Source organism: Falco punctatus, assembly GCF_963210335.1.
Source record: "Falco punctatus genome assembly, chromosome: 1".
In the NCBI taxonomy this organism is placed as follows: domain Eukaryota; kingdom Metazoa; phylum Chordata; class Aves; order Falconiformes; family Falconidae; genus Falco; species Falco punctatus.
Window position 1 is genome coordinate 113,424,971 of NC_137580.1, and position 27,467 is coordinate 113,452,437.

General features: G+C 45.8%; 1 protein-coding gene across 5 annotated transcripts; it reads right to left on the reverse strand.

Annotated features, from left to right (window-relative positions):
• Positions 1-27,159, reverse strand: PRPSAP1 (phosphoribosyl pyrophosphate synthetase associated protein 1). 5 transcript variants are annotated; one of them, XM_080381817.1, is made up of 11 exons: positions 26,965-27,159; positions 26,157-26,268; positions 17,579-17,631; positions 16,091-16,157; positions 11,663-11,835; positions 11,133-11,248; positions 10,053-10,108; positions 9,382-9,527; positions 3,242-3,312; positions 2,408-2,554; positions 1-1,093 (listed from the first exon to the last, which is right to left on the reverse strand). In XM_080381817.1, exons 2-11 carry the CDS (start codon positions 26,237-26,239, stop codon positions 935-937), a joined length of 1,071 nt encoding a protein of 356 aa, XP_080237943.1. In that variant the 5' UTR covers positions 26,240-26,268; positions 26,965-27,159; the 3' UTR covers positions 1-934. The 5 variants fall into 5 exon arrangements, with proteins under 5 accessions (XP_080237943.1, XP_080237944.1, XP_080237942.1 ...); XM_080381818.1 differs by lacking the exon at positions 26,965-27,159 and adding an exon at positions 26,568-26,717; XM_080381816.1 differs by lacking the exon at positions 26,965-27,159 and adding an exon at positions 26,398-26,542.
• Between the last annotated feature and the right edge of the window lie 308 nt (positions 27,160-27,467).

Genomic DNA, 27,467 nt, shown 5'->3' on the forward strand with positions numbered 1-27,467 from the left:
TGAAAATTCTTATGCTTTTTATTGCAGGTTCAGTGTTAGTGTTTTGGAAAGCACAGCTGCATTAGAGGCAGATATTGCTCCACTCCCCCGCAACTCATCAGCCCCAGGCAACTCCAGAAATTGTGCCTGGTTTTGCAGTGCAGACAAGCGTTCAAGTGAAGACCCAGACCCTCATGTGACTTGCCACTGAAGAACAACAATGACCCAAAGTTCACAAAATGAAAAGGCCAGCGCATTAACTAGCATCCCTTGCCTTGCTGGGAGACACATGTGAGCTTGTTCCCAGCACCCCACCACAAGGATGAGTAGCCCTGCAAATGGGTTGCCCTAAGCTGCCCTTTCTGGATGTTCCGCTAACTTAGTTTTGATGAAAGTCCTTGCTATGCTGTGCAAGAGATGAGAGGCCACTCAGCTGGCAAGGAGCTGCTCTGCTGATCAGCTCTGCCAGCAGCATGAAGTCCAGCCCAGCTCCTGAAAGAAACATTCCCCTCTGTGCTCTCAGGCGAGTCACACTGAGAAACAGAAACCCAAAGACTGTCTCCTCTTGCTGCCCACACAGAGCAATGAGCAGTGTCTCTTCCTTTCTCACAAGCTGACAGCTACTTCTTTTTTGTTTTTCTTTCCCCCACTACAGAACAAGAGATAACACACTAAAAAAAATATTAAAGGAAGTTAAAAATTCAACACCACTTCATTTCTCTGTCTCTCTTAATTAAGAAGTAATCCTTCCCATTCATTGCCAGTGGCCTCTTCTATTCACCTGTAAAGTGCTGGTCAGGTTGATTTTTTTCCTATTAGATCTCAAGGCTCAAGATCCTGAAAACCTTCAGGCTCCTACAAGAATAAAAATTGCATTATGCCTATAATTTATGGTATTGCCTTTTCATGCGTATTTCCTTCTCTTGTGGAAGCCAAGACAGGAGCAGCACCAGGTCTAGTCATCAACAGTAATGTTACGAAAGAGATAGGCCATGGACTCGCCATTGTGGATTCGTCGGATGGCTTCAGAGAGAATCAAACTTATATCCACAGTCTTTATCTTGGGGCACTGCAGCTTCTGTACCTCGTGAGGAACCGTGTTGGTTACTACCACCTACAGAGTGCCAAAAAGAAAAAGACCATTAGTTGTGCCGCTGATATGCTCGCTCTCACTGAACAGCTACCCTAGGGTTAACTCCAGGAGGGAGCAGCTGTACCTGCTGTTTCACAGTTCAGGGGGAGAAATCCTTGTATGTTAGAAAAAAAAAAATAATAAAGCAAATTGTCTTCCCTACATGACAGTCAACCTGCTGAGGGGACCAGCACTCTACAACAGCCATCTCCACACAGGCTGATGGGTCCATTTAGATTGCAGGGTCTGACATGTTTGTTACTAAGGGTGAGGTCTGAAATCTTATGCTCTTAAATGTACCCAACAGCCCATCATCAGCTGCAGGAGAGGGACAGATAGAAGGTCTGTACAGTGAGAAAGCAGTCACATGCACCCAGCTGTGGTGAGGGAAGCGTCCAGGCAGGGACGACTAATAACGGTGCATTAGGGAGAAAACAGAGAAGCAGATCTGATCCAAACAAGTATTAATCACACGTGCCTTTTTTTTTCCCCCTCCAATGAAGAACCAGCTAACTGACAGCATCTGATGAAAGCAGTAATTTCAGACATGAGCTAGGTGGCAGGGTATCCTGGTTTCAGCTGGGATAGAGTTAATTTTCTTCTTAGTAGTTAGTACAGTGCTGCGTTTTGATATGACACTGATATTTTTAGTTGTTGCTGGGTGATATTTATACTAAATCAAGGAGTGGCACAGAAAACTAGGAGGGGACACAGCCAGGACAGGTGACCCAAGCTAGCCAAAGGGATACTCCATACCATACGACATCATGCTGAGTATATAAACTGGGGGAAGAAGAAGGAAAGGGGGGACATTTGGCATTATGGCATTTGTCTTCCCGAGTAACCGTTAGGTGTGATGGAGCCCTGCTCTCCTGGGGATGGCCAAACACCTGCCTGCCCATGGGAAGTGGTGAATGAATTCCTTGCTTTGCTTGCATGCGCAGTTTTTGCTTTACCCTTTTTCCCTGGCTTTCCATCCTAATTGTTATTACTATTATTACTGTTGTTCTTATCTTTTTATTCTGTTAATTATTAATTTTTATATTTTTATAATTCTGTAAATTATTACATTGTTCTTATCTCAACTGTCAAGTTTTACATTCCTTTCTGATTTTCCTCCCCACCCTGCTGGGTCGGGGTGGGGAGCGAGCAAGCAAGCAGCTGCGTGGTGCTTGGTTGCCAGCTGGAGTTAAACCACAACACAGGGGAAGAACATCAGTTTGTGGGTCTTGGAGCCTTAAATCAACCCAGCTACCAGAGCCAGCCCTTCCTCTGCAATCCAGAAAGCAAACGCACCTCATCAATGGAGGATTCCTCTATGAGACGGGGGGCATCTGCTGACAGGAGCCCATGAGTAGCCATCACAAAAATCTTGTAGGCTCCACGCTCTTTCAGGATCTCTGCAGCAGCTACAAAGCTTTCCACATCATCAATGATGTCATCCTGAGAAGAAACAGAAATAACATCAAAACCAGGAGTTTACTGCGCCTGCAGGGCGGGAGAGGATCTGTAAGGTACTGCACCTTTGGCTACACACACAGACGAAAATAATGCCTGGCTACTTCAGCTGCTATTGAGATGCAATGACAGTCTAGTGCACAACTTAAGTCTGTGAACTACTTACCTAATTTACGGACCCTTCTGCTAGTGTGCAAAACAAATACTGTGTCTTGGAAACAAATTAATCCCTGCACATGCACGCACACAAACAGAGCTTATCTTCAGCAAGGGTGTTTTTTTTTTTAATTCTGATAGCAGCTGTATGTTGATTACTTACACTACAGCATGGCACAGCAAGTATGAGAAGCTCAGCAAGTTTTTTTGGTTGGGTTTTTTTAAAACACTTCAGGAGATTTCTCTGCATGTCCTGGATTTGTGGCAGATTTGTAGACATTAACATTTGTAGATTCAAGGGAGCAAGGAGATTTCAGGGCTTAAGGTGCTGAAGTACAAAGGGTTTTCAACAGAAAGATGAAATAACCAAAGCCACCATCATAGCTGGAGAAAACACTGGTAACAATCACATTGCTACCCCTACACCAGCAATCCCTCCTACCCTCTGGGATAAAGCAGCTCAAGGAAAGATGCTGGGAGAAAACCACCCACTCCCCCCCTTCGTCACAGTCATACCACAATGATGGCAATTCTTCCTCCAACATCTCCAACCACAGTTATTGGTGGCTTCTCCTTGGCCATCATCACTAAAGAAGAAAAAAAAAAAAAGCCCAGGTCAGTTAACTTCGAGTCAAACCACAACAGCTCCACCACACGTGAGGCCCAGCCCTTAACTGTGTCTTATATTGGTGCACAGATAAGAGACAGGTGCTTTGCATTATCCTGACACCCACCAAAGTGAGTAACCACTGGTTTAACCATTGTTTTCCTCCTTAAATGAACAGCACTGCTGCATTAAGATGAAACTGTTTCTGTGAGGAATCTGTGCTGACCTCAGAGACAGTAAGCAAACCCAAATATCTAACAGACCCCTGTGCAAAGAGAGCTACAAAGCAGCACTTAGCTTATGGGAAACATCAGTGACTTTGTGCTCCAGAACAGAACTTGAAAAAAAGGGGTATCTCATGACTGGGAACAACAAATGGGCTTCTGCGAGCAACACCTCTCAAAGGCATATGCTTTACAACGTGCTATTTTTCACCTGTTGGACTCACTGATTCATCAGAAGGATTTGAGAATCACGCTGCAGCTTGCTTGCTTTCTCTCATATCACCAAACACATAAGGATGTTAATAACACCTGCTCAGGCAAAGAAAGCTTAAGGAAGTTTACAGAAACAGATTTCCCGATTTTTTTTTTTTTTTTAGAGTGGATTAATAGAAAAAGCAGGACAAAACCCAGTTCAAACTTAGTTCTACAAGCCAGTGCAACCAGCAATTAAAAGCAAAAGGACACATTGATGAGCTGTGCTATCTGACACATGGTGAAGAGAAAAATTGGGAAATAAGGTTCCACTCCCCAAAGACCACTTCTGCACTGACACAGTTCATGCAAAAACTACATGTGTAACAGGTTTTGTTTTGTTTTTTATCCTGAAAAACTTCCAACAGCAGTATAAAAAAATAACAGAGATATGGACCAGGATGCTCTGAGAATACTGAGATGTAACACAGCCTTCAGACTCACACCAAACAGCAATCAGCCTCTGATACAGGCCAGGGACTTGCTATCCAATAAGCCACACCTCTCACTTGCCAGAAGGTGCTGGTTTATACAGTGAATACAGTATAAAACCTCCCAGCACAGAAAGGACATGATGGTGGGCATGCACGTTGTCATTAGGTGACAATTTGATCTAACCACTGAAGCAAAGAGGAACATCCAGCATTTTGTAACACTTACCTGGCCCACCTGCACCCCCCAGATTCTACACTCTCTACGGGGAGTGCAGCAAAGCGTCCTACCAAGGCACTTCGTACCCCTTCTCTTTGTATGCTCAGGTCTTGCCAGGATTCTGGCCACAGAGACTTCTCAAGTGACAAGGAGTTTTAGACACACTAGATGGCAAGATTTTTCTCCTGTAAGATAACCTACTTCAACATAATACTTGAGCAGCATGAGAACACAAGCCATTGCCCATCTAAAGGCTTGCCTGAATATTGATTTCTGCCCTCCTGGGTCGAAAAAGTCCTACACAAAACTCCCCATCCTGCACAGTAGGCTGATCTAGTACTGTTCCCACAACTCATCAGTGCCTGGGAATGCTTAAGAGTACAAGCACAGCTGGGTGAGCGAGTCAGACTGAGGGATGCGATGAAAGCAATTAGAAGGACCACAGCTCCGTAGATTCATGAGTAGAGTCATTCTTCATACACAGGACCTACTCCACAGACTGGTTTTCTGTAAGCCTACCAAAACTATAAAGGGTGTCCAATAGTTCTGTTTTGACCAAAGTTATATTACTCATTGCTAGGTTTGCAGTTAAAAGTCACAGCTACCTTAACTGCTCTTTGGAGCACAGATTCCCCAGCCTCCTGTGCACTGTTATTTCTGAGTCTCCTACCAAATGCAAAGTCATGTCCAAATCCTGAAGGGAAAATGTTTTTATAAGAAGGAAAAGTATTTGTAATAAACTAAGGTTAAGCATCACAAGAGATAAGCAGATGACAAATTTCAATTACAGGCAGTACCTACCTGCTTAGGTTAGTTATGAGTTTATTATCTAGTTTGGACAGTAATAGAACTCCTGGCAAGAGCTGTGAAATACCAAAATACACGTGGCCGCCATCCCATCCTTCATGTGCATCCACAGACGAGTACCTTTTCTGTTTAAAAGAGCCAGGCTACGGAAAACTCTTTTCTAAGCAAATGGTGAACAGGCCTAAGGAGCTGAAATTCAGCACTATTTTACTCACAAACACATGAAGTTTCAGCAAAACAGTATCCTTCTATTCCGTAAAGGAAGCAGACACATTCCTTGCTATGCTTAAAGGCTAACACAGCAGCTAGCAACATTAGCAGTGCTATGCATCTCTTTGTTTTTAAATGCTCTATTTCCATTTTGCTTTATTTTTAAAGTACGGTAGGCAACATGTCGACCTACCCGGATCCTAAAGAGATGTTCTCCCTTTTTCGTGTTCAATTTCCTCTGCAAAAAAAAGAAAAAAATTGCAAGCCAAAGATCTACCCACAACCACATCGTATCTCAAGAGAACTGCTCCAGCGTGATGAGAGTTTATGCAACGGTTATTGCAGCCAAGTTTTTTTTCTTCAAAATCTTTAGAAATATCAAGATGTGCAAGTCAGAACTTCTACGAGAAGGTGACTTGAAAAATTATTCAAAAAATAAAAAATGTTTTCCTCCCAGACACAAAACCTCTATTTGTAGGTAGACAAGGGGGCAACAGAAGTAAGCCACAGCTGTAACTCCTGCCTGGCATAACCCTTTGGATTATGTTTAGGTTGAAAGTTTCTGGGTTTTTTTCCTGGAGAGTCAGAAAAGGTTCTTGTGGTATCTGTAACTTCTGGTGGGAACAATAAAGAAAAGAGAAAACCACAAACCAACCACCATTTTTATAAAACAAGAATATCAAAGAACACAGAGAGGCGGCGGGGAAGTAAGTTCATCAGCCAAACACTCTAACCTGCACATTCTTCTACACGCATGGCGCTTAGAACTACCATGTGTTAAAGGCAAGATTATCACTGGCACAAGGAAACAGCATTTCCAGGTGCATAAACCAGTTGCTTTATTTAGTTAAGTAGTCAAAAATGGGTTAAGAAATGCTAAAACAATTCTGTTTGGAGCTGACAGCGTGCATTATAGTGATAATCAGCAAGATAAATAATGCAGCATTTACAACTGAGTCTATGAGCAAAAGGCTGCTCAAGAACAAACTGTTTTGTGAAGAGATAGACCTGTAAGGACAGATAATATCCTTGTGCCCAGGCTAAACACAGGGAAGAGACAGGGGTAAGGAAGTAGGAACAGACCTACGGTCACTCCAATGTTTTCATCCAAACTCTTCCTTCATAGCAGTTTGCTGGGCTCTGGGTTTGAAGCAGACCATTAAGCTATCTGTGGAAAGCACTGAGTTTCAAAGCCACTGAAATGATTCAGCAGATGGTGCTCCACTCCTTTTCTCAAGGACAAAAAAAACATGCAAAGAGTCCACATGTGTTATTAAAGCACAGCCCCAAGCCAGCTGCAAGCTTTGAGGCACAAAGAGCACACAATCAAAGAGAATAAACTCAGAGTAACATCCAGTCTCAAAGACTCCGATTTCTGGGGTTTGAGTGACATGAGCTGTTGCTGCAGCTTTAGCACAGCACTTTTAAGTGCAGTTGGAAGCATCTTTGGCATTTTTCTGTTACGGCTACACCAAATCAGAGCATTGTATCAGGCTACACCCAGGACAATAAATAAGCCATTTCACTCATTAATTAAAGGCACATGATGTCTACTAAAATATGGAGAAAAAGTGCATGCCAGGATGCAGGAGCCCAGCCAATTCACTAGAAGCCCATGAAGAATGGCATGAAACCTAAGTCATTGGTGTAGGCCTCTGGGGCTGCTCCCAGACACAGGTTTCATGCCTCTCTGGCTGGAACTGCTGGGGACCCTGTACTGCAGAGTCTAGAGAGGGAAGATAGGATGTTCCACAAGACCTGGCTGTAGCCCAGAGCAGGATGCTCTATATTTAGTCTCAGCCAGGAGGCACCTCCTAACTGCCCAGACCCATGTTTGTGGTAGCAAAGCCAGGCAGACCTGGAGACCAGTGCTGTTTCAAGGTTTTTCTGGCCAGTTTTGATATAAGGAAGCATACAGCTCTGGGCGAGTAGCGCATGTCCTACCTTTCACAATCAATACAGGGACACAGCTGAACCCTGCTTCACTCCGCCACCAGACCTCACACCACTAGGATGGCCGATCAAGGGTTTTGTTTGATGTTCCCCTTGAGGTGGCAAGACACTTTTCAAATGACTGAATCAGACAAGGAAGGAGGCATGGCAGAGAGGGTAAACACAGTCTCTCACAGCATTGCCATCCTTAATGATAGCTGCAGTTTCACGTCTGCGTGGCAGAGCCTGCAACAGATGCTTACAAACTGCTTTTAGACAGATAAGACCTCAGTATTCGGCACCTCCAGTAACAGAACCCAGCTCACTCAAAACCAGGTATTTATCAGATTAGAAAACTGAAAAGCACCTTTCTACTGAGAGTTTTGGACAAGTTCACCCCATAATCCACTCCACATCCCCTCAAAAGACAGCTACCAAACTACTGCTTGAATCTTCTATGCTTGTGTCTTAGGCATGCAGGAATTAGCCAAGTGCTGAGTTTCTGCAGGAAATAAAGCAGTGACACACAGCAAATTAGTTTGTGTTTGGATAGCTGAGGACTGAAAACAACTTTCCACTAGAGTCGTAACTAAACCGGACAAGGGCACACTTCTAGGTGAGCTACCATTTACAGGGCTCTCCAGCAGCATAAGCTCACGCAGTCAAACTTCCTTAAAGTGACACAGTTGGAAATAAAAATACAGTTGTATCGATGCTCTGGTAGCAGACAAACATCAGCTAGTGATGTTTTGGAGGACAGCATCCTCTTCAGAGTAGGAGGGGAAGGAAAAGGCCAAGAGTGACCTCACAAACTCCTGCTTTGTTGGAAGGGCATGAAAAAAATCCCCTTGTCAGAAGGGAGACAATCAAGATGAAGTCCCAAACTTCACTGCCAAACCCCACCTGTCCCCAAGGCCCAAGAGGAGTTTCACCAGCAACATAAGCATTGTTTAATTGATTGTATTATAGTGAGTGATGACTGGGGTAATGTAAAACGCCCACAGTCTTACTTGCCTCCTTTCCACAACCTGCCCACAAACTGGTTGGATGTCCTCCCTAAACTTCAAAAGACAAGAGGAGACACTTTATCAGCAGCCTTAGCCACTGCTGGTATAATTATGTTTGGCTGCATGATGGAGATAGCTCCTTACCACATACAGCAGCATCCATCCTTTCCCACAGTCACTTCCCAGCCACATTCACAGCACTCAATTTCTGTCCTACCACCATCTACCTAGAAAGCTAAAAAATCCTCCCAAAACAAAGCTGGATTTGGACCGTACTGTTGTTACTTTACTGCTGCTGTTGCAGGAATACAAGCAATTCTAAGAGGACAACATTTCCCAGAACACAGGTTTCCTCCTTCTTTTGCTCTGTGCTCCCAGAACAGCAGCTTATCAATTGATGGCAAGAGCACAGGAAGCTGCTCAGCAGTGCTCTTGGAGAACCTATTCACCCTAGCCACACAAACCTCAAAACCTTATCAAAACAGACACTGGAAGATGATCACCTGGATGCCAAGATGGAAGAAAATTTCCAGCAGTAACCATGGCTGCAGCAGGAGAGGAACACAAAGGCCAGCCCTCCTCCTCTCTACGCTGGGGAACAGCAGTCTGTCTCAGTGGCTGTTCCCATATCAGTTACACTTTCACATTTCTTTTGTTCCATTAGCTCAAGGAGTTTTGTTGCTAAGCACTGTAAAAGAACCACCTTTACCAGAGGTCTGTCAGTCTAACACTGTTGAGTGGGGACAGCCAAGGAGAACAATACTAATGCTCTGCACGTCCAGAAGTTAAGTAAAAACCTTCCCCTGTACCTTCTCCTACAACTCATTGATATCAACCTTTCCTTGAGAAAAATTTCACTGGTCCAACTGCCATCAGGTTGGTTATACCTACACAGCTAAACCAACAGCTACTTCCCACCAAACTTTTCTCTTTTGCCCAAAGGTAAGCTGAGAAGCTTAATCTTACAAGGCAGCTCCAGACCAGGATGCACAGTCGCATTTTTGACCATCGGAGGGGAGTGACGACCATCATCCATGTCCTGCTCTGTACACTGAGCCTCTCCGTGAATCACTGCTAGTCCCAGCCGTAGTCTCTCAGCGTAAGACTGAGCCCTGCAGGACAATCACAGCATGTCAGGAAGATGTTGGGCTGACAACTTCACAGTCCAGTTCAGCAGGCCTCTCCCAGACCCAATAGGGCAGGCAAAGGCTGTTCCCCAGCAAGAAACTTCACTGGAAGTGACTTTTCATTCCTCCTCCTTAATATCCCAAAGCCCACTCTACCCCTTGGCTTCACCGCAAGGGTTTCCTGGTGTCCTGGTAGTCTCCACAGGCTAAATGCTTTCTGAGATCGTCAGGTACCACTGAACCTCATGCAGTAAGACTGATCCTAGCCCCCGGTGAACCACCTAGCTCTGCAGCAGCAGAAACCTCCAGAGTTTACTCCCACATGTTTGGGACTGCAAAATTCAGCTGCCCATCTGCACCACTAGACATCCATCCCATTTCCAGCCACAAAGGACTTATGGACCAAACTGCTGACCCATTTGTGACCCTCCCATATTTTCCCTGGTGTAATTCCCATCAGCCCAGATATTTCCAAGTTACTTTTAACCAGCTATTAAAGCATCTATTTACCTTTTAGCTGCATCAGGAGATTTGGCTACAATAACTGCGTTTCTGTAATCTGGAATCTGGATGTGATAAAAAGTTATTTAAGTAAAGACCTTCTTGCCAGCGAGTAACTGATTTGATACATGGATCAATAATTGCACCCACTCTCCTTCCCCAGAATCAAATCTTCAATCTGTGGCAAGAAAATAGAGGCAATTGTACTTGGTTTTCAACATCAGTATTTGTGCATTCTGCCCCAAACGCAACACACAAGTTTAGCACAGGCAGTGCTGCAGGTCCTACTCTGCACATGACTGCAGCTCTGCGCCTCCTTCCCTGCCAGCGCCCACAAGTTACGGCCTGGTCTGCAGTGCTGAGCAGAGCTGAGCGAGACACAGGGCACCACACACAGTGGGGGGAAGGAAGGGGAAGGTGCAGAGACCAAATGCTGGCTCTCTCCAACATACAGAGCCCCAGTGCCCTTACAGAGAGGGTGCTAGCCTTGTGTTCAAAACAGGTAAAAGCGGGAATGCTCACTGTGTTTAACCTATGCTACACGGACCGGCTGCAGCTAATTCTGTCCAAACCCAGGGCCCACTCTCCCCGTATACGGAAGCTTTGCTCTCACTGTGTGGGCATAAATCATCATCCTTTGAGCAGGGAAAATAAAACCACTGCGCCCTACCCCCATCCCTGCTGTGCGCAGTATTCCTACACTCAGGCCAAGACAAAGTCTATCAATAATTCAGAGCAGTCAGACATCCACTGCAGAACAAAAGGCGAGGGAAGACAGTTTAACAGGACTTAAAAGGTGATTAGAGGCAGAAGCATAAATAGCATCTCTCAAATGGCACTAACTCTACAGAGAGCAAGCTCATCTGCTTATGGTCAAGAATTCAATTTCTATCCAAGTACAATCATACAATACATTTTTCCACTTTTCTAAGAAACATGTAATAGGTACCCCCTAAAAGAGAATTAATTAACAGAATGATTGACCTAATCTGACCACACAACCTCTACGTAAGTGGAGGTCCAAGGCTGCTATCCCATTAAGGTGAATTAAGGCAAGCTGACATATATATAGAACTAGAGTAACCTCACTTCTTCCTGTATATACTGAAGCAAGAAAGGAGATGCTCTCAGGTTGTCTACTGGGAAGCTGAAGAAGCCTTGAATTTCCTTTTGATGAAGGTCCATTGTGATAATGTGTGTTAAACCTAAGAGAAAGAAAAACAGATAAATAATTCATTGAGATGACTCCCTCATGACTGGAGTTCCTCAAGTGTCTCTGTTTTCCAGACTATTTTAGCTGTTACTCAGACTACTATGCCATGTGATAAAATAAGCATAAACACGTTAATGTAAGAAGTTCCAAAGACGTAATGAGAAACAGGCATGCAGTAGGTCACAGCACTAGGCTGACACTGAATTTCAGTATGACACTTCTAGGCCACTTTCCCAGCTGCAAGGTACAAAGAAATAAAATTAAGCTGAAGAAAACGAATTCCCCTGAAGTACTTCAAGGGCTCAGCAGGAGAAGAATGGAAGGATAGATGCCCTCTGGGATGCCCAGCAGCCACATGCACTGAAGCATCTGAGCTTGCCATGCTGTTGTTCCTTGTGACACTCACCTGCCTTGGCAAGCATCGAAGCCAGTAGCTTGCAGACTATAGACCCCCTCTTCCTCATTTTACTCTGTTTGCTGTAGGGGAAGTACGGGATGACTCCAATGATGTTCCTAGCACAGGAAGTCTTCAGTGCATACGCCATTATCAGCAGCTCCATGACAGCAGTATTCACATCTCTAGGAAATTTCAAAACCATTCCAAATATTAGTAGCTGTTTTTCCAGTGCAACTCCTTTTACTTTTATACCCATACCCCTCCTTACCAAACTCCAAGCAAATAATGTTCCATCTTATGCTAATATATGCAAGAGCCAAATTGTAATTGCACAGCTCCTTCCACCATGCCACAGCAGATTACAATCAACTGTTGTATGTATAGGACACAGCTCCAGCACTCAAGAGCTGTGGACTGGAATCTGATTTTGTATTTTAACATGAGGCATATGATGATTTCCCTCCATCATCACAACAACAAAAAAAAAAAGACATTTTTTTCTTTTATGTTGGAACAAATGTCACTTCATACAGCATATTTTGAAATAAAACAGTCTTTTAAAGAAGCAGTACACATGCAGCCAACAACTTCACATACACTGGATTTAAAGTATTTTTATTTTTAACAATGTAAGGCAGATTATTTGTCCTGCCTTAAGAAACACTGTGTTTTGCAGCAGTACGAAGTCCAGACTCATCACTTTGGTGGAGGTGCTGACCTCCATGCTATCTAGCTTATCTAGAGGTGGAAGGAACAACAGCACAGTAAATGCTAAACAACTGTTTCTTGAAAGAAAAAAATAAAAATGCAACATAGGCAGAACATACCTGTAGACCACAGCAAGGAATACACCTAAAACACAATTTTCAGGTAGCTTCGCCACAATGATTGGTGTGGTCCAGCTGAAGTGTATTAATCTGCATTTTAATTCATTTTGGAAGGGGAGGGGAAAAGCCAAGCCCTTTTAGTTCCTTAAAACCCTCGCCAAGGGATACTGTCTGCATCATGACTGAACTGATTCAAGACCATTTGGGAACTGAAGAACATGCACTTCAGAGAAGACAAAGGGACAGGCACTCCTCCTACAATGCAGACACCCTTGCTTGGGGGTATTTCAGCAAGGACAGCCTCAAATGACACACCACTTCCCCAGACTGGTCACCAGGAGGACAACACTGCCAGTGGCTCAGCCATGGAGCCTGTGGTGATATGGGGGCCTGACTGAGCCATCTTTCCACACAGCAGCAGAAGAATAAACAGCACAGAGCAGCTCAAAGCTCTGCAGAGCTTTTTGTACTTTACCCAGGTACTGCTCAAGGACCTGTTTTCCTCCTGACCACTGGGGACAGCTTCTCCAAGAGCTCACAGATACTGTTTTCCAAGCCTCCATCTGTGTGACCCATGACAAACCTTCAACATTTCCATTTCTCCATATCTTCCCCCTTCTTCAGAAATTAACCTCTGTTTGTGCCTCAGTTTGCGAGCACTCTGGGTCTCTGTTCTCCTGCTGTCCCTGCCAGCCCTCGCACACAATGCCGTTTACACACAAGAAAGCTTTGTTAGCTCTGAAGCACCCAGCCAAGAATTACATAAAACATAGCCCCCTGCCACACAGGACAATGAGCAAACAAAGAACCGTTTCTTCCCTTTGGTGTTTTAGCTGTGCCAGTGGGACCACAAGAGGAGAAAAAGATTCTACGATCAGTACTGTATAAAAACAAAGTGGCCAAGTTTAAGTCTACTTAAAGTTCACCCCAAAAATTCCGTATTTTCCATCCTTACATTTCAAATTACTCTTAAAAAAAACATTCACATGGAAAGCAGATAGAGAACAAGACTGCTCCTAGGAGAAAATGTTACTACTGATTTCAAAAGGCACCAGCAGTCCTGGTCCTGCTGTGGGACACTAGTAGCCATACTGATGGAAAAATCACTGGAGGAACAGTACCTCCCTCAATATTCAAGCAGGACCCCTGCTGGACTCCAGGAAGCTCCTGCTGGGCAGACTCATCTGTCCCTTCAGCAGGGCCCGGGGCAGGGGGGTGGCTTGAGGGGCTCATCGATTCGAGGAGTACCATCCTGGATGCTTCATGCTGAGCCAGCTGCCACAGTGATCTGCTCCTCTGCAAGGGGTGCTGACACCAACCAAGGGCCTGGCTTCATGGGGGGAACTAACATCTGTGGTGGAACCCCAGCCACAGGATCTCCAAAACAGGTCCCCAGGAGAGCATCCCAGTCTCCTTGCTGCCCTCCCCACCTCCTGCCTTGATGTCGTACTTACGGTTACTGCCAGAAAGCCTGAGCCAAGACCACACACAGGGACTGTCGGCTCCTTACCAGGACATTTAACGCCAGCTCAGCTATCCCCCACACTCTACTTACCACCCCTCTCCAGCAGCCTGAAGCCTCCCTCACTGCTCCCCATCCCTGCCTGAGCCATCCCTGGAGATCCCTGTTCTTGGGGCTGAACAAATGGCCTACATGAAGCTGCCAATCAACTTTGCAACAACACTCAGCACTAAAAAAAGACTCCTTTTGCTTTTAGTGTATCACTAATAGTTTTCCCTCATAAGAATGCTAGTCCACACACCAGTAGTCTTGGAGGATACCTGTCTTTGCAACTTTTTTAGTTCTGCTATATGATTTTTGGACAGGGAGCTTATATCAAATACTCAGGTCTTTCTCTTCTCTCTGTGCATTTAAGATGCAGGCTGTGAATTCATTCCGCAGCATAGCAAGGTTGTTTACTTCTCTACTCCTTTCCTACCAAGTCCTAATATTTTGTTTGCTTTTCAAACCGCTACTGAGTGCAGAAGTCCTATACTTAGATTATTCAATACAGTCTGTGTTTTTAATCTCCTGAAAAACTCCCTGAAACCCACTGCAAAACTGAGATGCCCTTGAACCTGTCCTCTCAAGCAATGCAGCAAGGCACAGCTGCAGCTTAAGAATAAAAGATGACTTGGCAGCGTAACAGTGGCTCCTCACCTGGGGGGCCTTGAACATTTTGGTTAAAAGGGACCCTTTTCTTGGCCCACAACACTGAATTCAGTTTATGGAAAAAACAAGGAGATCAACAAGTTAAAAGCAGGGGAGGTTTTCCCATCTCAAAACTACTGCTGTCCATAATGCTCTCTCTGAACACCTTATCTGTTCCATGTTTACACAGCTCTCAGTTACAAGTTATTTCAGAGAACTCTCTCACAAGGGACAACAGAATGGCACTATTCTCCTGAAACATAATCCCGCATCAGTGGATTTTCATTTTGCAGAGATTTAGTTGTGCCCTGAGGGAGTAACCACTTGGAGCACCTCTCTGGAGAGAGATGAGCTCTAGGAAAATGTCTCAGCCTGCAAGAGTAATTCCAGAAGTGAGCAAGCTGATCTTGTAGTCTACTGATTTCTTTAACAACAGGCCAAGCATTAAAAGGAGAACATGAACTTGAATTCTCACTGGCCTCTATTTCTTTGGCAAGCAAGAAAAATTTCTGTTTCAAGGGTATTCTGCTACCTTCTTGAGCTCTAGTACCTACTAGTTCCTGTGATCTCCAAAAATCTGAGCTGAATTTGGTAACTTGAAAAAAAACTATCAGACCAGGAATATCTTTGTTTTGCTAACTGTGCAAAAGGCATCCTATCAATACTTCATCTCTGAAACAGCACCTCCCTTACTCATAGTTGGTAATTTTGCAGTTAACATTTACATGCAGGCTCCCTTCCCAAAACACTAGTGCTGCACTCTTTCTCTGCCAACAAGCAACAAGGTTCCTGAGGTTAGCAGCTGGTTTCCTAACCCCTCGGTTACTTGCAGCACTTCTTTTTCCTCTTACTCCAAGGCTAGAACAGCCCTACGTAAAAAATAAGAAGGCCCACTTAAGAGAAGGCTCAAGATCATTAAGAACTATAAGAGTACAGGAAGGAAGCTATGGGCTTCCACCTGAGCTCAGTTATACATCACTGCAACAAGAGAGGAAAAATAATCCAGCTTGTAATAAAAGCAATAGCTGCTGCTTGTTGCTGGCTCTGCTGCTTGGTAATTGGAAGGCAGAGGAAATTACACATTCTGCAATGGACATGCCAGTCAGAAATCACCAAGCAACTGAGCCTGCAAGGACATCAACAGACAGACCAGGGATGTTTCACTTGAAGCCATCAGTCATACTTGTTCTTGCCAAGTGACATACTGAAGCTATTTGACAACAAGCTTCTCAGTTTGCTGTGGCACAAGCGATGCTCTGGGAATTTTAACAGCTTAACACTATGCAGTGTCTTAAATGTAAGTCAAAGCAATGACAACACTGGAAAGCGACTGGTTATCACACCGGGTAACAGTGAGCAAACCATCAACATCAGCAAATCATCAAAACATCGAACAATCTGCTGAACCAGAAATTCAAAGCATATTACAGCTGTAAAACTGAGCCACTGGCCCCTTACCTGGGGATTGTCTGTATAATGAAGATATCCTGTCCTCGGACGGATTCTTTTATTTCAACTCTTGTTTCTGAAGAGGATTGAACACAGAAGTCAGGGAGTTTTTTTCAAACATCAGATTTACAGTGATAACACACCATGTTTCAGCAGCACTCTGAACCCACTGGTCAGGGCAGATGAGGACTTGCTCCTTTGCCCTTCATGCACATACACACAGGTTTTCTAAAGGCTGGTCCTGGGAAGTAAAGAGCTGGCATGGCATACCAGTGAGTGAGTTGTGTTTACAATGCAAAACCAGGCTGAATAGCTGTTCTCTTACATGTAGAAGACAATTACCTAACTCTCAAGGAGAGATCCTTTTCACTTCTGCATGCAGAGTGTTGAAAGCTGTCAATATCACATTTCTTAGTGAAAAATAATCCCCCCCAAAGCAGAACAACCTTCAGTACTTACCAAGAAGGTGAGCAACTGCTCTTTTGCAGCTTACCACTGGGTCAGCTCCATACAGGCTGGATAGCCCAAGGCAACACCAGCAGCACAGAGTTCAGAGGGACAACTCCCCGATTTCACTATCAAGGTCAAGACTTCAACACTGACACAAGCTGGAAACCAGGGTCTCTGCTCAACACAATTCCTGCAGTCCCAGGCTCAAATGCAAAAGCTGAGCCCCAAAGCAGCTCTGCAAAGCCAAAGCAATGACACCAGGTTTCCCAAGGCGCCTGTCTTAGCCACTTATTTTCCACACAGTCATGAACTAGAGAGCAGAGATAAGCTAAAGGAGAGAAATATCTACCCAGCTACCAAACTCAGAGTCTAATTGCCTAGGCACACTGGCAGCAACCTTAAGGGACCCTGCTGAAAGCTGACTGTGAGTTGCTGTGCAGTGATGAAGAATAACTTCAGACCTTGTAGCAAGCAACCTGATTTAAAACTAACCCCAAAGGGCAGCGAGCTCTTACTAGCACAAATGCAACAGCCAATCCAACCATAACCACAGCAGCTTACACACTGCATGGCCCACTCTGGCTGTAAGAGCAGCAGCACTACCATAAATCCTCATGCTGAGCCAAGACTCTTTCCATCCCTTCCTAGGGCAGCTATAAACTGCCTGTGGCAGGAGAGGGCTGGAAGAAGGGGATAAATTTAAAAGTTTTCAAGGCAGACACTTAGAAAGCAGGCCATTACTTTTAAACCTGGGACAAGTTTTGCTAACCACTAGAGCATGTAAGATTTTGTAGCAGCTAACACCTGAGGTAGGACTCTCCTCTACAAGAGAGTTAGCTGATGGGCAGACAAATGAGATAACAGGGGAAAACAAGGAAGACGTTTAATGGCTTTGTCCAAGGTCAGACACAGAGGTTAGCAGTGCCAGGAGCAGCAGTAGTATCATAGCTGGATCACTGCACTTATTAGACAGGTTTGGCTAATGGAGTTACCCAGTATTTCTAAGACTACCTCAAAACAGTTGCGAATAGTAAAGATTTCTCTTACCTCCATTAGTTTCCTGGTACACCACAGATTTTCCCAGCTCAGCTCCAAGACGCCTGGAGAGAAAAAAGGAAATTAAAAATGGAGAAACCCAGCAGTTTGTGATCCAAAGCAGAGACTGGACAAAATATCACAAGATACTTTACCAAAATATCACCAAGAAAACACAGCACTGCCTAACAGGTTGCTGAGTATGCTAGCCAGTCCACGGAACTACAGGTTCTCCCCTTCCTTGGGGGTCTCCTTCCCCCTGACATCCCTGGGGCACACTGCTCTGCAGCCCACCAATGCCATGCTCTAAGAGCCAGGCTTCACATGACTGACCAGAGGCTGTGTCTCCTTATGACAAAGGACATCTTGCTAATCTATGCAATGCCACCTTAGGTGGATCTGTTCCAGAACTAAATATTAATGATTTACTCGGACTTGATTAATGGCAGTTTAGTCACTTTTTCTGACTCCCACATCTCTTATTTCCCCACAAGCCTTTCTTTCAAAATAACTCAGCTGATTGAAGAAATTTTAACTTAAGTTTTCTGATTTTTTTAAATTACTCCCTCCTCTTCCTGAATGTCAAACCTACGACATTCATCACAACAAAGATTACAGTTGCCACCTGCTCCCTGGCCCCCTCCCTTTTTTCTTTAAATTTCTTTCTTATATAATAAAAATCCACTTTGAAGAGCACTTCTTAAAAGGCAGACTTTTCCCTCAGGTGACACTTCTGTATTTAACTGTACTGACAAGTAATCCATTAGTAAGAAAGACCATGCATCAGCGAGATGCTTGGGACAGGTGTGTTGCTGCAGCTCAAGGCAAGTCCCTCCTCTCTTGTAGGGTCTGCTCTGTGGCTATGCCCACATGCTGGATTAGGAAACAGTTTATGCCTGAAAAATACCTTTGTTCAACACGTTGATTATGGTGGTACTTTCCTGTCTGCCTATATACTGTATTTACCTGGACACATGCCAAAATCTTGTGAGTCAGTACTAACCCTGAACAAAAGAGCCCACATCTGTCACTGGCTCTCCCCAGCCTACTGCCTTCAGAAGTCAATCTCTCTCCACAGACTCAGCCTTGTATTTAAATCACCTCAAATATTTGCTTTTTCAGAAGTCAATGAGTGAGACAGCCTGACACTGACATGCTGCTCGCCCATCAGCAACTGCTGGACTTAGCTATGAGCCCACAAGCTGGAGGTCTCAACTAGAAGCTGGCCTGGAAAGCGTGGCCAGGACAGCTGTGACAACAGATACTTGAACGCAACGTGATATATTTACTTAGCTGGCTACAAAGTGCGTATTTGGCACACACGCATTCTTGATCGCATGTGTGGCAGCACGTTTTGCAATGGCTGTGGCTGGTGAGTGAACTCCCACATCAAGAACTGTATGTGTGAGATTGTAACCAGCCTGGCTCATGTACTGACTGCAGCATTGCCCAGGGACCGTGCAGTCCAGAGCAGGCAAGCCACCTTGCCTAATCCCTAATTCGGCTTCTCTCATCAGCCCCACCGGGTTAAAACTTGTGGCTGCAATACAAAGGCATCCTCAGTACCTTCAAAAAACTGCTGGCAGCTGGTCAAGCAAAGGCAAGTCCCACTTACTGATGCACAGTAAAAGTGAGTTTTGCAGATTAGATCCATCAAGCTCTTGCTGCCCACTGGGGATCCCACTGCCTTTCTGATGACAGCCAGGCATTTGCAACCACTAAGCTTTGGCCGAATTGCTGCCAAGGCATCCAAGTTGAAACAAGCTCAGGAATCACAAGCAAAACAAACCAGTATTCGTGGGGAAATGTTTAGTGACTCACACTTGTTCCTCCACAACTGCACAGCAAGTCTTGCAAGCTCTCTTTGGAGGCATGTGCACCCTGACTTCACTGCAGACAGCACATTCTGACCTCACTACTGGTAGAAAACCTCCATTAATGAGACTGTGCAAGTGCCTTTGGTCAACCAACCCTGCATCTCATGGCCGGAAGGAAAGCTTCAAAACCAGTTCAGCCAGACACATCACAGCAAAACACCCTTTGGAAGGTGGCACTTTCAATGCTAAGTGCTGGCAAACAAACACAGCAGAAGTCTGTGACACTGTGAGGATGTACCTGGCAAGGAGAAACCAGAGCTCAGTGCTCCCCTATTCAGACTGTACAGCAGCAATGCAGTTTCTATGCTGCTGAAATAAGAAATCAGAAAGACAAGTTTGCTCCCTGCTGGAAAAAGGGACACTGAACAGCTCTGCTTATCAAACCTGGGTGGAGATAACAGCAGAAGAGACAGTAAGCAGCTGCCAAATTAAATGAATGAGTGGTAGTAGATTGCTCTAGTCAAACAATAAATCCCATCTCTGCTCCAACTGTTGACTGCAAGTAAACAAGGGCAATGGGGAGGATAGGAGATAAAACAGCCCGTAAACCATACATCAACACTGCCTGCAGCACTCTGCAGTCCCACGAGCTGCGGGCATGGCAGACAGACCGACAGGAAGCTCCACCAGAGCAGTTCAGGTATGTTTACCCAAGGGGCACACCTTCCACTAAATGCCTTTCTGAAGGCTTGTGTAAGCAGAGACTTCAGCCAGTGAACAAGGCTAATAAAACCTTGATTTAGTCAAGGATATTAAAGAGGGGACTGTTCTAGCAGCTCTTGTTGTAAAGCACTGAATTCCAGAGGACTTGTGTCAAAAGGAAGATTTGCAGAGAAGTCAAGGGCAGAGCATGGCCTTAGCCACTGCACAGCCTGGGAGCAACTGTTTGTAATGGAGGTCTGAGATAAATTCCCCCTTCCTGTCACTTCTCCCTTCTTCCTCCTCCATCCCCAACTTCTTTCTCTGTAACTCCTCTCCATGCAGAAGCTTCCAATCGGTCATTGCTTTAGGCAACAGAGGCATTAAACTGACAGCAAGAAGTCTGTTTGCATTTGGCTTCAGGACTAACAGCATAACCATATGAACAGAGGCTATCACAATTCCTGGATCACTTGTCTGCAGATACTGGCAGATCCATGCTAGGAAAGAAAAAGTAACGCAGAGCACATCCCCCTGCACAGATACAGCTTCTTCTGGTAAAAATAATACTTCAGGTCCTGCAGATAAACCACATCTCCAAGCAAAACGAGCTCCATCAACAAAAGCCTTGCTATGTGGTGTGGTATTTGGGTATGGGGAGGTGGGGGCCTTCGGTGATACTGAAGTGTTTAAGACTACAGAACAGTCAGGCTGATTTAACAGTATTTGTAGAAATCTCACTTGTTATATCAGTCCCGTGCAGACATCAGAGCATGCACGTACCTCTGGAAGCTCCCTTCTCCACCCGAGCGACACAGAAACTCAGCTTGGTGTTGGTTTTGTTTTTAAAAGCAGCAGTCTTCAGAACTAGGATCTGTTAAAAAAAGCTATGCACACACAGTCCCGCCAAGCCCAGCCGGGCACAGTGAGATCAAGGTACTACCACTCCAGGCTGCTCCCAGCTCTTAGTTTTTAACACCACCTCAGTGCAAGCCTTCCCTGTGCAACCACTCACTGCTCCTGATAGGGAAAGCCCTGCTCCTTGCTCTGCTGTCCTCACACCAGCTCTGTCACTAAACCGAAGACCTGATAGCATCCAAAAGAAAAATTTTATTTGTGGCTTTAAAAATTTTTCTCAGAGCAATTGGCCAGTAAACAATTTATATTGACCTGGAATATCTCTCTCTGTAAACACTGCCCAGGAAAGATGATCTAAATTTCCAGAGTCTCAACAGATGCCAAGAAGATGTTAAGCTGTGGATACAAAAGTGTTTACAAAATCTGTCTTCAATTCACAACCTAAATGTGAACAGCTCAGAAGTCACCTGTAGTTTAAGAAAGTGACACACTGCAGTATTTTAAGAATTACTACAAGGCTGTATTAGACTGTACTTTAAAATGGTCCTCTGAAGGCTGTCAAAAACCACTGTACCAGGCTCTTGAGACAAAGGACAATCCATTAAAAGAGTCCTGACGTATAACTGAATCAAAATTCAAGAGGCAAGGGCACTTGCAATATTTCATGCCATCAAAGCACATTTCAGTACCGCTGGGAAGGGCTCTCAGCCTGGGCTGTGTTTGCTTCTCTCCCTCTGCACCTAAAGAGACATTTGTGAAGTTATCTCTGAAGGCAGATTCCAGCCAACTTGCAGTGCAAACATTAAATTTGAAGAGAAATCTGCATACAAAGCCCTTGACTATGATATGATTTTATTTTGGCAATATCCTCTTCATCACAAATACTTTTACTGGTCTCAGCTCTGCAAATACCCAACTCCCCTCACGCCTACAGACTCTACCATTGGCTGTATAACCCAGAAGGAGCTGGAGCTGACAGCAGAATATCTGCTCTGTGCTTGACCGTGGCCAATGCAAACCACAGCCTGACTTCAAATTGCTTTTCAAACTTCAGCAAACCTTTAAAGATCAGTCAACCAGTCCAGCTAACACAGTGGCAGCTCTACAGTCTATTTCCTAACCTCCCACTACAAGAGCAAGCCAGAAAAGGGAAAGGAAACAGCAGCTTCCTGGATACAAGGTAATCTGTTCAGATGACGTTATAACTATCTGAGCTCTCCTTTACCCTCCTCTATCCACCCAACACGACTAGATACTTGAAGAACAGTCCCTACTCCTCGTCTGCCACTTGCACCCAGAGTCATCCAGTACTTGCATCACTCATTCCAGCCATGCCAAAAGCCATGCAGCTGAACTACTGGCAAATACCATGCAGATTTTCCTCTACTCCTACCAGTCTGCCCATGAAGGAACTTCCCCTAAACCTGGCACTGGCCAGCACAGAAAGCTACTATGCAAAGCTTATCTGCTCAGTCATATTACATGCTCCATCTAGGTTGCACAGAAAAATCTCAAAGCCCAGCTGCTCCACACTCACCCTACTTCAGCACTGTCCCCTGCCTGTAACCCTCTTCAACTGTATTACTTTTTAGATGGTTATTCTTTTCCCTTCCCAAAATCCTTCGATGCAGTTTCACCCTGTAGCATCTCTTTAGCCTCCTGCCACAGCGCTGCATCTTCCAAGATGGAAAAAGAGCTGGTGCCACCTCCTCTCCTCCTGTAGCACCACACAAGAGCTCTTTCCAGAAGGCAAGAACAGGGCTTGGAGATGGGGGAAAGCAGCATCACAAGGTTACTGTGTCTGACTCCCCTGTGCTATTCTCTCACATGCTGGCAAGATAACCTAATGAGGAAGGCTCTTCCTCCATCCCATCAGAAATTCTCCTTCAGCTGAGGAAGGTTGCTGCAAGTCCTCCTAACATACTGTCTCTTCCAAAAGCAGGGTTCACCTCCCACTCAGACACAGCAAACACCACCCTGGTTTTAGTGTTGTGTACCCAGCTTCTTATGACCAAAGATCAGAACACAAGTCTCCAATTTTCCTCATTACTCCACACTGTTTAGGCTCACAGCAGTGCTTTTACCTTTATATCGCCAGCACTTTCCATGCTGCAAACCAAATGCATGTCTAGAACACTCACAGCCTGCAATGAGTTTACAACAGTATCACAGCCCACACAACACAAACCTGCAGGAGCACAGGGGAGGGATTAGGAAGCTTCAATCAGCAATCCCCTCCAACCCAAACAGACAAGCAGGGAGTGGAATGTAATATTTGTACCATCTGAGCCAAACACTGCAGTCAGAAGGAGATCTAAATGCAGCTGTTGGACTCGAGATTAAAAAGATTTCCTAAACCTCCCTCCCCGCAGCAGCACATAAGGCCCATTCGGGATCAGCACTGGCCACAGAAATTATCTTTTTCCCCTGCAAATGCAGCTTGCGATCAGGTGCCAAGTGTCCTAATTACAGCAGGAGGATTTTTTCCATCTGGGAGAGAATTTTTAAAAACAACATCCCTCTCAATTTGTAAGATACAAGTAAACGTATGGGTTTGTTTATGTTTCAGTCACCCTGAATTTAAGGAGCATCTTTACTACTTAGTTGCATGCGGTGTTTGGTTCTCATAAACCAGAACATAAACAAAAGCTCTGAAACTTAGCCTAACCATTTAGTCACTCAGCCTATAACCAGACAAGAATACATAATGGGAAACTGTAAAGATCAGAAGTGTGCCAGAATGCCACAAAGCCTGAATCGAAAGCAAGTTTGGAAGTTTTGCATTAAAAGAAGCAAGGAGATCGAACAGCTTTCAGATGTCTGGTTTATGTCACACTGCTCCTCTCCAGGCTTGAGATTAAAAAGACAAAGGATAAGGCAGGATTGCTCAAGTGTCAATTTTAACATCATACCTGCAGGCAAAAAGCAACAGAGCCTAGAGGGACGAGTGTCTCAAGGGGCCCTACTCCTAATATTGTGTGTTGTTTTAAAGTTCTTTTACTACTTATACTAAAGGTCATAAAAAAACTTTAAAAAGAACGCACAATATTAGAAGACAAACTCACCCTTATAAGACTGCTCCAACTCTATTAAAAGGCGCAACTGACCTCCCCAGCAAAGTACAGGCTGGGATGTGACACAGTGGGAAAGCCAGCAGTCATGCAACTTTTGCAACCTGAAAGAACAAGGGATATATTACACACGTGTTGCAACAGCCCCTGAGCTCCTAAGGGAAGTCAGTACAAAACCCACCACATAAGATGCTGAAAATACCTTTACTTTTGAGATTCTTTACTGCAGGCAAATCTGTACTATTAATGGCTCCTGATTTTGCACCCTACTCCAACAAAACCTCATCCATATATAATGTTTTACACCTTTTCATTTCAGAATGGTCACTACTCCCATTTTACAGAGCTACATGTCGTTAGATCTCAATTTAAGCAGCAGCTGCGTACCACACTGTTGTGCTCATACCACCACTGGAGCATCCAACTTCCTTGCTGACATTAAATCCAAGGCAAGATGTCCACATCACCTCTAATAAAAGTTTACTTTGTGAAGGACAGCCAGGAAGGAGGTCATTCTCTGGATCCTGCCATCATTCACCCTCAGAGAATCACTGGAAACCCTGCAGAGGGTTACATCAGCACATCACACAGCCAGCTGTGCACACCATGTCCTGGGGAAGCTGGCTCTGTGTCTCTTTTCATTACATCTTTTTTAAAAGTGAGTAATTTCTAAGACAAAGAGCAAAGAATAAAGATTGCCTGTTTGCTCTTTCTGTCCTGAGAACAGATGCCAGAGGACTTCTGTTATGTTCTGTGTTGATGCAACAGGACAAGCCTTGTAAAACCACGTCCCTTTTGCTGCAGCAAAACTTACTTTTTTTATATAGAGAGACTTCATTTTCAGAGCTGTATCAGTGAAGGGAAAGTGATACGGACTGACAAAATATAGCAAAAATACATGAAAAAAAAAAAAGCAAAAAAAAAAGCTTTCCACTCCCAAACACAAGGATTTTCCTCTCTACCTCACACCCAGCAAGGTCCACTGCTGTTATCCAACACACATCCCATCAACACCAGCGATCCCAGCCAAACAAGTCAAGTCAGCTTCCTGGAGATAATCTGTGCTAGGGATTGAACATACTGTTTACTAAAGCTTGCTGGACAAATAGCAAAATGTTCTTCCAGTTTAAGGTGACAGCACACCTGTATTTAGCAATGTTTCCAATTTAAGCATGCCCTTGGAGTCGGGAATGGGCCAGCAGCTGCCAAAGGAGTAGCAAGGATGCTATCTGCTGCAGCAGGCAAACAAGCACTAAGCCCCCTCAATTTTGGGAGCAGCTTCCTATGAACTGTAGCTGAGAAGAATCAGAAAGGAAATCCAAATCCAGCTTTAGGATGACAGCTCCCCAATACACAGATGACTCTACCAGAAAAGCCCCTTTGGCTGGGAGTGCCCCAACTGGAACCAAATTAATTCAAAACAAAAGATCAAGTGTCAGGGGAAACTCAGTGCTCCTCTGTGCACCAAGAGCCCCATTTTAGAGCCACCTGTTACCCCCACCCACCCCCATTCAGCAGAACCCAACATATCCACCCTTGCCAAGCCAAGGTCAAACTCTGCCCAAATTGATGGACTGAAAAAAAAAAAAAGCACACTTCCATCCCTAAACTTTGTTAGCACGTGCTGCCCACCTCTCCTACCCCATCAAAACCCACTTCGGTTTCAGTGCAACTGCAGGTGTTGCATCAAGATCCACAGATGGAATGCTCTCTGCACCCCATGCAGGGTCACCAGCCCGTCCCTGCAAAACGTGGTGGAGAGAGTTTTGAGCATCTCTCAAACCAGTTAAAACGCTTTCTCATTCAGCCAGGTTTCACCTCCTCCCTCCCCAAAAGTAACAGCCTCCGCTGCAGCCTGGCCTTTCCAGCATTGAAACGGACGTCAGAGACAGAAGAGGCAGAAAGCAGCGGGTTCGTTTTCATCCCTAGGTCAAACTGAGTTATCAGGAGGGATGAGCCAGCGCTGAGGAGAAGGGAAGAGCTGCTTAAGACTCCCAGTGCAAAACCTCCACAGCAAAGGTGTTTGCAGCAGATGCCTTTGGCTTGGGAAGGCGGGAGGACGCCCACAGCCCCTCTGAAGAAAGGCTGCCTGCACAGCGGCTCAGGGAGGGGTGAGGAGGGACACCTGGAAGAGAAGGAACTTACTCCGTGATCCTCTTCGCCAGCTCGGTGCAGGCTGCCGTGGAGTTGGCTGAGAAGACTCGGTAGCCACTTCTGGCTGCGTTCATCGCCAAAGCGTCATGCAACCCCCGTGGAGCTCGAAAGTGAGAAAAAACAGATTTATAAGGCAACAGCAGCTTCCGTGGCATCCTTTTCTTCCTCTCCGCCACGATCACCGCCCCTTAAGGGGTGGGGAGGAGGAGGAGGAGGGGAACCCTTCCGCTACCTATGGTCATGCTGGTCCACTCCTGTAGCGGAGTATAAAAAGGCGGCCGGAAAATATTACTATTAAAATGGAGGAGCAGCTGCCCTGGGCGGGCAGCCCTGCAGAGCAAACACCCCTCCCCCAGGGGTCAGGCCTCGGGGTACCCCAACCCAAACCTGCCCCACGCTCACCCAGAGGCACCTCATGCACCAGGAGAGGGAAGACCCCCCGAATGTGGGTGGGGGTCTAGGGGCAATGCAGAGAGGGGCTCTCTCGGCTGGGGAAGGGGGGGGGGGGGGGGCGCTAAGGGGGTGTTGCGGGAAGATGCGGGGGGCTAGGGGGTTTCCCTGTGAGGCAGCAAGGCTGGAGGACGATCCCTACGGGGCCGGGCGTGTGAGGATCTCCCTCCCGGTCCCCTCACACAGCTAAGCGAGTTCCGCCGCCTGGCTAGAGCGCCGCTCCCCTCGGCGGCCATCTTCTCCGCGAGCGAGACTGCCCCCACCGCCATCTTAGGTGAGGGCACAGCGGCCACGCTCTCCCCTCACAGCGGGAGAACAGTATCAGCTACTAGCCGAACAGCGCCGGTACCTGAACAGCAAGCGTGAGAACGGCGTAAACTCTCCCTCCTCAGGGTAGGGGGTGGGGTGAATCGCCCGCTTCCCCGGCGCAGCTACTTCCCGTTTCTGCCGAGCAGTGTGAGGCACGACCTCAATGCGGCAGCTTCACTGCCCGCACCTAAGATGGCGGCCGCTCCGGTGGCCCACCGGAAGCGCTGCGGCGGCGCTCTAGCCTCGCTCTATGGCATGGGGGCGGGGGCGGCCTCCCGCCCCACAGGGCTGAAGCCTGAGCTCGGCCGGGGCCCTGCAGGGCCTTGGCTGCGCGCTGGGCCAGGGGCTCCCCGCAGTACCCCGGGGGGAGATGCTGCTGGAGCTCAGCCTGGTCTCTGCACCGTTTGCTGAGGGAATGCTCGCTGATGGGGCTTCTTGGATGCGAAGACAAAGTCCCCCCTGGATACAGGCGCTAAATGACTGACCTAAACAGAAAATTTAACAGATCTAGAGCTCTGTGCTGGCCTTTCCAGGCCCGAAGAG

What these genes read in the sequence shown, in the direction of transcription:
- PRPSAP1 (XM_080381815.1), bottom strand. Translation starts at nt 26,320, where the DNA reads ATGCCACGGAAGCTGCTGTTGCCTTATAAATCTGTTTTTTCTCACTTT. An exon ending in TTCAGTATATACAGGAAGAA is followed by an intron (nt 10,109 to 11,132) that starts GTGAGGTTACTC and finishes TATCACATCCAG; the next exon opens with ATTCCAGATTACAGAAACGC. An exon ending in AGGAATCCTCCATTGATGAG is followed by an intron (nt 1,094 to 2,407) that starts GTGCGTTTGCTT and finishes GGCACTCTGTAG; the next exon opens with GTGGTAGTAACCAACACGGT.